This window comes from Cricetulus griseus, chromosome 4 (assembly GCF_003668045.3).
Source record: "Cricetulus griseus strain 17A/GY chromosome 4, alternate assembly CriGri-PICRH-1.0, whole genome shotgun sequence".
NCBI classification, from domain to species: Eukaryota; Metazoa; Chordata; class Mammalia; order Rodentia; family Cricetidae; genus Cricetulus; species Cricetulus griseus.
The window spans coordinates 119,312,604-119,325,892 of NC_048597.1; the positions used below are offsets into that span (position 1 = coordinate 119,312,604).

Genomic DNA, 13,289 nt, shown 5'->3' on the forward strand with positions numbered 1-13,289 from the left:
ACATAAATCCAGGTTTACTTTTGCGAAATCTATCATTAGAGAGATGATCATGTACAATGACTTTATTTTGTGACATGGGAATGGGCATATCAGAATCACTAGTTTATTCTTTTTTAACATCTATTTTCTTGAGAAGGATAAGGGCTGAGGATTAATTCTTCTTTTGTTCTAATAACTCACAAAGTGACACACACATACATACACACACACACACACACACACACACACACACACACACACACACTTTAAAAACTGTTTTCTGGTAGTCCAGAGTTGGTTATCCAAGAAGAATCCCACATGAAAAATGAACTGAAATTTACTACTCAGGAGAACAAGACTCGAGCCTTAGTTAGGAATGGTCGAACAGCGTGGAACTCTTGTCTTTCTTGGTCAATTTCTTAAAATAGGGTTCTTCATCAGAGGCTGAAAAGAGGAGGACTGTACTGAAGTATGAATTTCCATTACTGTGTCTTTTTTTAAGGAAAAGAAATATATATGCATATATATATATATTATCACGCTTTTCAAGTACCATGCAAATATTACACAATTAAGTCATAAAGTTTATACAAACACTGCTGTTGGTGGGTTTGCATTCTAAAGTAATCAACTCCCAATCAAGGCTTGTCAGATTACATTAAATTGGTAACTGGTTATCCAAAACAGGCATAAATGATTGCAATAGGTGAATGCTTCTTTTTGAGATTTTCATGTTTGATTTCAGTGTCAATTTTAGAAATATTTAGACATTACCAAAACTAAAAATTGAAATTATGTAAGCTAGCAGTTAACTCATGCAAAGACTTCTATTTTATTTAGAGGGTAATTATGAATGACTGATAATATATTTTGCCTACTGAGAGTTAACTGAGGACCTTTGATCTTAAATAAGGTATAAACAATCACTGATTGTTAATCTCCTTTGACTACCACCAACTGTAAAGGAATGCTTGTCTTTAGATGTCAAAAATTATATAGAATATTCTATAATTTAATAGGCAATTCCAGGAGAATTCCTTGAAGTAGGAGCTTAAAATTTAGAGCATTTAAAATTTTATGATATGGTCGAATGAAATATCACATTTTTTTGTTTTCTAGAAGTTCATTCAATTATATATGTCAATGAGAAAAATAATCAATGGGTGGAAATGTCATTTTACATTAAAACAGATATCAAACAAAGTCAATTGATCAAGCATTTGGCTATATATTTTTAAAAGTAACTATTAAAATCTCCACATTCACATTTTTGTGATTAGAAACAGACAAGACAGTTCACTCTCCCATAATGACCTGAAACCATTAATGATTATTTCATTGATGCTTTTGAAACACTGATAATATGGTATTTCCACCCGATGGTTTTGGGACTCAATTGGAACTTGGCTTCCTCAAATTCATTGTTCAGTGTTGGGGGTCTTAGAATTTTAAACATTTCCAACTTCAGTTTCACAGTCTCAATTTTTAACATCTGAGTCATTTTTTCCCCAAGAAAAACATTGCAAAGAAAAGTAACACAAATAAGGACAATGAAAGAGATGAGTGTGTCCAAGCTTGGGACAGATCTTTTCAAAGCCTCAGTAGACTTGAATGGTTCAGAGCACTCAAATCACCACTAATATTCAACTTGTATCCCCTCATCACAGCCAGGGAGTTAAATTTGCCTGTGGGCAAGATGGAACACTATAAAGCATACACCAAAACTCACCATAATAGTGGTTACAACGACTGTTCTGTTCTCGATAGCTGCTGTGTCATTGCCGAGAGTGGGTACGTCTTGAATCAGTACTAACTTATCCATATCATTCCAGTAGCCAACCTGCCAGATAGAGAAGGTAATTGAAAACACACCATAGAAATGCTCCTGGAAGCAGATGGGAGGTGGGGTGACTGGGAGGAGAGGAGTGGGGGGGAACTTGGATTGGAATGTAAAAAATAAATTAAAAAAATGAAGTGCTCCTAGAGTCCTCTTTGGGACAGTGACTACAATCTAGTGAGTATCCAAATCAAACTTAAAACTCAGGTACATTAAGAACTCTTTTAAATATTAATTATTATATACTTTTAAATACTGGAACACTTCATCTACATCACCCCTGACATTCTCCCTCTCCACAGACTTCTCCAGTGTCCTCCAAAATTCATGATTTTTTCCTTATTATTGTAGCATGTATGTACACACATATATACAACCTACTCAGTCCTTTTAACTTTGCACATATATGCATGTGCCAAAGGCTGACCACTTGGGACTGGACAGACTGTGTGGGAACCTGTTCTTGAGGAAACTGATTCTCCTTCTTTTATCAAGTATTGACCACCTGCATCTCATCATCTAGGGGTGGGCTATGTGGACTTCACCTTTATGTTTGCTTGACAACTGGTGATGTCATTATGCTGGTCTTGCAACCATATTGCTGAAAGTTCAAGGGTACTGCTTCCCTGTCAAATACAGAAGACAATCTCACAGCAAGTGTCCTGGTCCTCTGGCTCTTACAGTCTTTCTGATCCCTGTTCCCTGATATCCCTAGAGCCTCAGCTGTAATGGTGACATTGTGGATGTTTAAGGTAAAATTGTTGAGACAGTTTTCTCACTGTTAAAGATACTTCCTTACTATATGTTTAGAAAATTCAGAATCATGAAGTAGTCAAGGGAAGCAGCGGTTCTGAATGGTAGAGACAGATAGAACCTTGGACATACTGATCTTCTCATCGAGTGAGATGGGCCAGCACTGCCTAACATTAATTTACACAATTTCATCAAGAAAACTACAGAACATACACTAAAGTAAACAGTTATATCTTACAAAAAAGAAATTTACTTGTAAATGGCAATCTAGAAGTATGTTTTGGCTTTATATTATATAACTATAACATGAAAATTCTTTCTCTGAAATGTTAACCACAACACAGATGGATATTAATGTGCAATATTGTCATTTTTAAAGTCTTAAATTTCAATTTGTGCTTTGATTTTAATCATCTTATTATTTGGGGCTAGGAAAATGGCTTAGTGGGCAAGCCTGCTGGGTAAGCAAATGTGAGAACCTAAATTCAGAGGCCAAGCACCCATGCAAAAAGCATTGCATGGCTGTGCATGTGACTGTATCCCTATTTGTGGGCGATGGGTAGAGACAGGAGGATCCCTAGGGCTTGTTATCTATTAATCTAGCTCCAGGTTTAGAGGAAGACCCTGTCTCAAGGGAATAAGTTGTAGAGTGATAGAGCAGAATTCCTGAGGTCTTCCTACGGCTCACACCTACACTCGGTTAGCACATATCATACTCATTCACAGGCTATCAGTTTGTACTGGCTGCTTTTGTGTGTCAACTCAAAACAAACTACAGTCATTAGAGAGAAAAAGGCCTCAGCTGAGAAAATGCCTCATTGAGATCCATCTGCAAGGCATTTTCTCAATTAGTGTTCAATGGGGAAGGGTCCAGCCCACGGTGGGTGTTGCCATCCTTGAGCTGTTGGTTCTGGGTTCTATAAGAAAGCAGGCTGAGCAAACCAGAGTTATCAAACCAGTAAGCAGTACCCTGTCCTGACATCCTTCAATGATGAACAGCAGTGCTGACGTATATAGCCAAATGAGCCCTTTCCTCCCCAACTTGCTTTTGGTAATAGTGTTTCGTCTCAGCAATAGAAACTCTAACAAAGACACAATTCATAGCACTTTCTCATTTATATATGTGACATACTTCTACATAAAATCAATAAAGTAATTAGTTCCTTAAGATGAAGTATGGCAATGGAATATTACTGGAAATTGAGGATTCTTGGATTAACTTCTACTATTGGAGTATAATGATGACTACTACACAAAGAATGCTGTTCTTGGACATATCTTTGTTCTATGCCTGCTAAAGTCACTATGCATAGTATATTGAGTTTGTTGATATTATTGTCTATGCTTTTGATATGAAGAATCCTGGAGGCTGAACAAGTGGTCTAAGATTACAAACCAGTAGGGTGAGAATTTAGAACTGAAGCCTATATGATACCAAATTCTTATATTTTTGTTTTGTATGCTGCCTGGCTTCCAAATGTGAGTGCTCACTCAATGTTTGCCAGGCTTCATTTCTTAATGAAGTTCATAAAGCTCAAGTCTCCTATAAAAATGTGTATACTTGTCCAGAGGTCTGCAATCAGTGTCTGACACACTGTGGTCTAGAAAGCTCTCTTACTCTGCCAAGCATCTTAACTGCCATATTAGTATGTCAGAACATATTTAAGCAAAGCATTAATATTGTCAAAGAGAGACAATTATTCAGAAGTGGTACAGACATAACTCAAAAAGAATGGGGATTAAAGCAAAAGTATTTCAATTAGAAATTATAGTACATATAAATTTCATAGTTACTTTCAAATGTATATACACGTCTAGAGGACATGTAGCAATTCTGTGAAACATTTTTCACTTAAAAATAATTTTGAAACCACCCTTTTCCTCAATTCCTATATGCACTTAAAAAAAAAAAAATCTCAGTGGCTTCTTGTAAGTCTCTTTCCCACCGGACAGGTTTGTATGCTCATAGAGGGTTTTACAACTTGGCACTCCATTAACATACAGCCAAACATGAAGATCAGTGCAGCCCATTCTCAAGCAAGAAGAGTTTTTTCTTTATTAATGAATCCTATTTGGGAAAACCCGCATGGATCTGGGGCTCATTTTGGAACATTTATAGTTCTTGGTGAGTTTCTGAAATAATTGCATAATGATCCCTTCCAGAAGGATAAATGATTCAAAAGTGCTGGAAATTAAGATAATAAATTAAAGTTCAATTTTTTTGCTTTATATTTACGTGTAATTATAATGAAAAAAGAAAGCCAGTCATCCAGTCTATGGTAGGTTTCATGAGGTATTTATTTAAATAAGTAAATACGTAACCTTTTATTTACTTTAAAAAGTTATTGGAAATTTATTGGAAAGTTATAAATTATACATATAATTTCAGAAAAAATGTGCTGAAGTTTGAGCTAGAACTGGAGTTTCTCTTTCTATTCCATTCCAACATGTTTTTTTTTAAACTATAGTTTTTCTTGTCTGACCTCATATGTTAAACAACTAATTAGGAACTGTTCTCCTAGAGATTGAAAATGATTTTATATTAATAGACAAAAAACTGGAAACATTTAAATCACTAAACTTGCAATAAATGTCAGAAAATTATTTATCTTTGGAATCTGGAGGGTTAAATTTCCTCAAATATAACAGCTTTAATCAGATACTGCACCAGATAGAATGGAATGCATAAGTAAAGCCCCTACATAAGGTTGGGGTTAGGTGTTTTGGAACCCAGGAGTCTATTGCTTCTAAAATTGGTGCCTTGGAGAGCTGCTTCAGCCAGCCCCATCCTGAAATGTCTATCTTCATCTGCACACCAGATCTGCATAGAAATCTTACAGCTTGGGAACAGCCCCTCCAAAGTAACCAAGAGAATGGCTATGGAGACACTGGAGTTTTCTTTTCTCTCCAACACCACCTCTTTCAGCTGACTTTCTCTGAACAGGCTACTTAATTTCTCTTGGTCCTAGATCTCTATAAGTTGAGAAGAATGCATTATTTTCAGGCTGTCATGAGAATTAAATATGGAAGCAAATATTGGTTTTCCATGATAGTACCCAGCATATGACCTAATCTCAGTAAATGAAATTTAAACATTAAGATTTCCTGAATCCCTGAAATAGCCCTGGAACACACTCTCTGGAGCCCTGGGTGGGGGGAGTAAGCAAGGAGATTCCATTTATCTAGGGAGCAGGTTCAGAAAACCTTGTGCTTTGACTTAATGAGATGCACAATCAGGTTTCCTGCCACAGAAACCAGACAAGTTGATGGGTTGCCTCTCTGATGTATGTTCAAAGCTTGCTCCCTCACTGGTAAGTATTCAATTTACAAGAATGATTGCTCACTTTTCAGACACACCTTGTAGTCTCACCAGCATAGTGTTTTTCACACTAGCTAGCTCATGTTTAAGTTTAATATTCCTGACACACCGCCTTGCTGATCACTGCCACTGGGAAAATGAAGACAGATAAGCCTGCACTGTTTCACACTTCATTTTTCTTTTAAGAGTCTTGGCTGGATGTCATCTGGATGTGAAGCCATCTGTGCACCACTCTCCTGACTCACTCCTTAAATCCCTCTTTGAGAAACATTAGTTTTTGTTACCACTATGGTTGACAGGCCATGAAAAGATTCAGTAGTATAAATATCCCACAAGGTATTACGGCGGGCTCACACCTATTTCCTCTCCCTATTCTTTCAATTTTATTAAGAGCCTTTTGGCCAGCTGTAGTTACCATGTTGTAAGATAAAAGGACATCTTTTGCATTTTAAAAAGTTTATGCTTAGTCAACCAGCTCTGCAAGCTTTGTTGCATGAAAGAAAGGGGGCTGTTCTTCCCTCTGCCTATGCAGGAGTTAACACTTTCAGTTGTTTATGGAATACTCTGTCTGCTCCATAGCTCACAGAGAGGTTGGCAATATGCCAGGAGAATGGAGTCCCAGAATCTCCACTTGGGAAGTGAGTCTCCTTCTTTTCTCGAAGACTGCTAGTGTGGCTCTGAGATGTCACCTAGTTCCTTCACTCCCCGACTTCAATCTGATGGCCTCAGATTTCCTGTGTATCAGCTGGCAGAAAACAGGGAAAGAGATGCCACCCTGAAGCCAACCAGCCAGAGCTGCACACTGCAACAGACCACATTTCTCCTGTGCACACAGTCCCAGAGGCACAGCATGTGATCCCTGAGAGCAGAGCATGGGAAAACCGTTGCCATATACATGCCCTCAACTCTTCTGTTTCCAAGTCATTCCGGCCATTGCCGCCTCTGCTATGTCTACCCATCTAACCTTTGTTTCTACAGCTAACTTTAAACCTCACATCCACCTTGCAGGCTACCTTGGTGATAATTTCCTCCAGCTCTGAGTGGCTCTTTCCTTTTACAATGCCACATGCCTCCTCTTTAACCAACAAATGGACTGAATATTTTAGCTTTCCTAAAATGAAATTCTTCAATCAGGGTTTGTTCAGGCAAAGCACAGTGTTAAACGGTTCTAGGGTCACACATATTTGAACACAATATTTTTCTACAGGATACATAACTTATTAGGGCATAATTTTCTTATTTAAGAGGAACAACAAATATAGTAAAGTCCAAGTGGTAGACTGATCATGAAGATTGCATTATATGAAACATCATGTCTGGGTGCTTGGAACATAGTAGGGCTTCCCTAAATTGTAGCTATTATATTAAATAAACTATTTCTCAAACAGCCAAATGTTGAAAGAGTTTTTAGGAGCTAACTTTAACATCTCTTTTTCTTGACTTCCTAGATAATCCTAAAGAAAAGAGAAAGTTAATAATCCTAGGCATCAGTCATTATGAAATGTTGTGAGATTATATGGCTCAATTGCATAAAGCTTAGCCCAGAGGCTATCTCTTCCTTCTCCTCCTCTTCTTTTTCTCCATTCCTTTTTGTTTGGACACAGGTTCTCACTATATAGGCCTGTTGTGGACCTCACTCTATAGACCAGGCTAACCTCTCACTTGCAGACCTCCACCTGGTTCTGCATGCATCATGCCTGGCTAACCTCAGCTTCTTAAGCAGTAGCTTACTGGAGTAAATGAATATGGGAGTTGCAAAAAAACCAAAAAAAAAACAACAACAAAAAAAACAAAACAAAAAAAAACGCACCAATAAACAGTTTCTGATACTTCAGTGATCACATCTTAATTCAAAGTCAAACCAGTAGTGAATCAGAGTTTTGCTGGAAACACCTGCTTATGTTGCATCATGTGACTTCACTGCAGCCTTAATTTCTGAATACACAATATGAACCAGCCATAATGCCACATGACAATGATGCATTCTCCCTGAAAAACCTTGGCTCAGACTTGAGACTTCTATATGGTATTCATTGAAATGTTTTCACTCTACATATAAAGGTTTTTTGATCTTATAGAAATAGAATGGCTTAATTATGGAAAACAAATACCCAGTATTGATTCCCCCGCCCTCTGCCTGTCACCTGAGGTGAGAATGGGTGTTGCTCTGCCCTCAACCTCCCCCACCACCCCTTGCTCACTTCTTCCTGAGCCTCCCCCTGGAAAAGAGTGGACCTGTCCAGACTGGAAGGCTCACTCTGAATCCAGATGAACTCTACCCTTGTACTCCCTCATCCCTCTGCTCTCCTCCTGCTGCCTGAGAGAGGGAGAGACTCCACCTGCGCCCACTGGAAGAAGGGATGGGAAGATGACAGAATAAGAACACACTCAACAACAGAAAGACCAATATGACATCACCAGAATCTAGGGACTCCACACCAGCAAAACCTGAAAAGCCCAATGCAGAGGATGAAGAAGAGATGGACCTTAAAAATTACCTTATGAAGATGATAGAGATCATTAAAGAGGAAACAAGAAACTCTCTTAAAGAAATAGAAGAAAAAACAAAAAATTACATGAAATGGAGAAAAAGACAAACCAAAAAATTCAAGAAATAAACAAATCTCTTAAAGAATCTAAAGAAAACCAAGAAAAAACAACCAAACAAGTGAAGGAAACAATTCAAACAGTTCACAGTTTGAAAGCAGAATCTGAAACAATAAGGAAAACACAGAATGAGGGGGTTCTGGAAATAGAAAAGCTGGGTAAATGATCAAGCATCTCTGATGTAAGCATAAACAATAGAATGCAAGAGAAGGAAGAGAGAATCTCAGGTGTTGAATGCTCATTAGAGGATATACAGCCATAGACCAAAGAAATTCTGAAGTCTAACAAGTCCCTAACACAAAATATCCAGGAAATATGGGACACTGTAAAAAGTCCAAGCCTAAGAATAACAGTTATAGAAGAAGATGAAAAAATTCAGCTCAAAGTTACAGAAAACATATTCAACAAAATCATAGAAGAAAACTTCCCCAACCAACAGAAGGAAATGCCTATGAAAGCACAAGAAGGTTACAGAACACCAAATAGATGGGACCACAAAAAGTCCCCTTGACACATAATAATCAAAACACCAAACTTACAGAATAAAAAAAATTAAGAGCAGCAAAAGTAAAAGGCCAAGTAACATATAAGGCAGACATATCCGACTTCTCAATGGAAACTTTGAAAGCCAGAAGATCCTGGATAGATGTTCTACAAATGCTAAGGGAATGTGGATGCCAGCCCAGATTATTGTATTCAGCAAAGCTTTCAATCACTATAGATGGAGAAAACAAGATATTCCATGACAAAAACCAGATTTAAGCAATACATATGAACAAATCCAACACTACATAAATTATTGGAAGGAAAACTTCAAGGCAACAAAGATAACTACATTCAAAACACCATAGGAAATAGATAATCCCACATAACCAAACACCAAAAAAGGTGGGGAAATCCACACACAATAACAACAACAAGAACAAATCTGAAACAAACAAGAACCAACAATCAGTGGACATTAATATCCCTCAGTGTCAATGGTCTTAACTTGCCTATAAAAAGATACAGGGTAACAGAATGGATACAAAGACAGAATTCATCCTTCTGCTGTATGCAAGAAACACAACCTCAGCTTTAAAGACAGGTGTTACCTCAGAGTAAAGGGTTGGGAAAAGATTTTCCAATCAAATGGACCCAACAAACAAGCTGTTGTAGCAATCCTAATGTCTAACAAATTAGACTTCAAACTAAAATCAATCAAATGAAATGAAGAAGGGCATTTCATACTTATCACAGGAAAAGACCTTCAAGATGAAGTCTCAATCCTAAACATCTACACCCCAAATATAAAGGCACCCACATTTGTAAAAGAAACATTACTAAAACTCAAATCTCACAGAAAACATCAAACACTTATAGGAGGAGACTTCAACACCCCACTTTCACCATTAGATAGGACCACCAGACAGAAACTTAACAAAGAAACCAAAGAACTAACAGATGTTATGACCGAATTGGGTTTAACAGATATCTATAGAACATTCCATCCTAACATAAAAGAATATACCTTCTTCTCAGCGCCACATGGAACCTTCTCTAAAATTGAACACATACTTGGCAATATAGCAAACCTCAACAGATACAAAAAAATTGGAATGACCCCTGTATCTTATCAGACCACCATGCTTTAAAATTAGAATTCAACAACAACACAAATTGCCGAAAACCTACAAACTCATGGAAATTGAATAATGCCCAATTGCACCATTCCTGGGTCAAGGAAGAAATGAAAAAAGAAATTAAACACTTCCTAGAATTCAATGAAAATGAAGACACAACATACTCAAACTTATGGGACACTTTGGAAGCAGGGCTAAAAGGAAAGTTCATAGCACTAAGTGCTCACATGAAGAAACTGAAGAATAGTCACACTAGGGAATTAACATCAAAACTGAAAACACTGGAACAAAAAGAAGAAAACTCACCCCAGAGGAGCAACAACAGAAAATAAACAAATTGTGTGCAGAAATTGATAAATTAGAAACAAAGGAAATAATATAAAGAATCAATGAATCAAAGAGTGTTTTTTTTTTTTTTTTTTTTTTTTTTTTTTTTTTTTTTTTTTTTTTTTTTAGAAAGTCAACAAGATAGACAAACCTTTATCGAAACTAACGAAAAGGCAGAGAGAGATCATGTTAATTAACAAAATCAGAAATAAATCGGGGGACATAACAATGGACACTGAGGAAATCCAGAGAATCTTCAGGTCATACTTTGAAAACCTATACTCCACAAAATTCAAAAATCTAAAGGAGATGGACAATTTTCTGGATATATTTCACTTACCAAAATTAAATCAAGAACTGATAAGCAAATAAAACAGACCTATAACACCTAATGAAATAGAAGCAGTCATCAAAAGTCTACCAACCAAAAAAAAAAAAAGTCCAGGGCCATATGGTTTCAGTGCAGAATTCTACCAGAAATGAAAGAACAGCTAATGCCAGTACTCCTCAAATTGTTCCACACAATAGCAGCAGAAGGGACATTGCCAAACTCTTTTTATGAAGCTACAATTATGTTGGTACCCAAGCCACACAAAGACACAACAAGAAAAGAGAATGACAGATGACTATCTCTCATGAACATTGATGCAAAAAATATTCAACAAAACACTGGAAATTGGATCCAAAAACACATCAGAGAAATCATCCACCATGATCAAGTTGGCTTTATCCCAGGAATGCAGGGATGGTTCAACATATGAAAATCCATCAATGTAATCCACCATATAAACAAACTTTAAAAAAAAAAAGCTGCATGATCACCTCCCTAGATGCTGAGAATGCCTTTGACAAAATCCAACATCCCTTCATGATAAAGGTCTTGGAGAGATCAGGAATAACAGGAACATACCTAAACATGATAAAAGCAATATACAGCAATCCTACAGCCAACATCAAACTAAATGGAGAGAATCTCAGGGTGATTCCTCTAAAATAGGGAAGAAACAATGCTTTCCACTCTCTCCATTCCTCTTCAATATTGTCCTTGAAGTTCTAGCTAGAGCAATAAGACAACAAAAGGAGATCAAGGGGATACAAATTGGAAAGGAAGAAGTCAAACTTTCACTATTTGCAGATGATATGATGATCTACATAAGTGACCTGAAAAACTCAACCAGGGAACTTCTACAGCTGATAAACACCTTCAGCAAAGTGGCAGGATACAAGAGTAACTAAAAAAAATATTAGTAGACTTACTATATACAGATGATAAATTCACTGAGAAAGAAGTCAGAGAAACATCACCCTTTACAATAGCAACTAACAACACTAGGGTAACACTAACTTAGGGTAACACTAACCAAAAATGAGAAAAACCCCAGTGAAAGCACTTTGAGTCTCGATAGAAGAAGTTAAAGAATATACCAGTAAATGCTCTTGGATAGGTAGGATCAACATGGTAAAAATGACAATCTTGCCAAAAGCAATCTACAGATTCAATGCAATTCCTATCAAAATCCCAACACAATTTTTAACTGACCTTGAAAGAACAGTACTTAACTTCACATGGAAAAAAAAAAACCCATGATAGCCCAAACAACCCTGTACAATAAAGGAACTTACCGAGGCATCACCATCCCTGCCTTCAAGCTGTATTGTAGAGCCATAGTCCTGAAAACAGCTTGGTAATGGCACAAAAATAGGTTGATCAATGGAATTGAATTGAAAATCCTGACATTAACCCACACACCTATGATCACCCGACTTTTGACATACAAGTTAAAGTTATACAATGGAAAAAAGAAAGCATCAACAACAAATGGTGTTGGCATAACTGGATTCGGACATGTAGAAGCTTGCAGATAGATCCATATCTGTCACCATGCACAAAACTTAAATCCCAGTGGATCAAAGACCTCAACATAAATTCAGCCACACTGAACCTCCTAGAAGAGAAGGTAGGTGGTACCCTCGAACAAATTTGTATAGGTGACTGCTTTCTGAACATAACACCAGTAGCACAAACATTGAGATCTGCAATTAATAAATGTGACCTCCTGAAACTGAGAAGCTTCTGTAAGGCAAAGGACACAGCCAGGAAGACAAAACACCAGCCTACAGAATGGGAAAAGATATTCACCAACCCCACATCTGACAGAGAGCTGATCACCAAAATATACATTGAACTCAAGAAGCTAGTCTCCAAAACACCAAACAATCCAATTAAAAAGTGGAGTGCATTGTAGTGAAAGCTGTAGCCACACCTTCTTAGGGGCTGGCTACAGGTGTGCCTGACCAGGCTTGTGAGGGCGTGGTCAGAGTGACATAGTGGGACTGCGTTTTCGGTTTCAGTTTCTCTTTGGTACTTGCGGACAGGCTGCTGACCCACCGGCTGGCTTGGTCGCTCTGTAAGTAAGGCTTTTCCCTATTAAATAACCTTATATTTCTACCTGACTCCGTATTGGTAATTTCCCACTATATCTGGTTGTCAGAAGCGGGATATTGGAAACCTATACCCCATTTGGGACAGGCTGTGGGTTCCATCGGCCCGCGGCCTAGGCCCGGAAAGCGCCCTCTCTCCACAGGTGCTCCTGCTAGCAGCCGACCCGCTGCCGCTGAGCTGCTCAGAATCATCCACCCAGCTCGGAGACAGTTTCTAGCTGCCTAGAGTCCAGGTAGACCTCAGCTTTCAGCAGAGGCTTCCCCTGGCCTGCTGGAAAGCCGAATCTGTTTCAGTGGTTGTAGCTGCAAGGCCATATACTCTCTAAGATAAGCACAGCCGCTTTTGTGACCTCTCTCCACCGCTGACCGACTGCTGCCAAACGCCTCGGAATAACTGAACGCC

General features: G+C 37.9%; 1 protein-coding gene across 3 annotated transcripts in view; it reads right to left on the reverse strand.

The window, feature by feature from the left end:
* Positions 1-13,289, reverse strand: part of Gria4 (glutamate ionotropic receptor AMPA type subunit 4) — a 351,745-nt gene that overhangs the window by 61,358 nt on the left and 277,098 nt on the right. For 2 of the 3 annotated variants that reach the window (XM_035443428.1, XM_035443427.1), the window contains exon 9: positions 1,709-1,819. In XM_035443428.1, the coding sequence (XP_035299319.1) occupies positions 1,709-1,819 (111 nt within the window). Of the gene's footprint in view, positions 1-390; positions 424-1,708; positions 1,820-13,289 lie in introns of those variants that run through there. The other variant, XM_035443429.1, reaches the window with a different exon arrangement.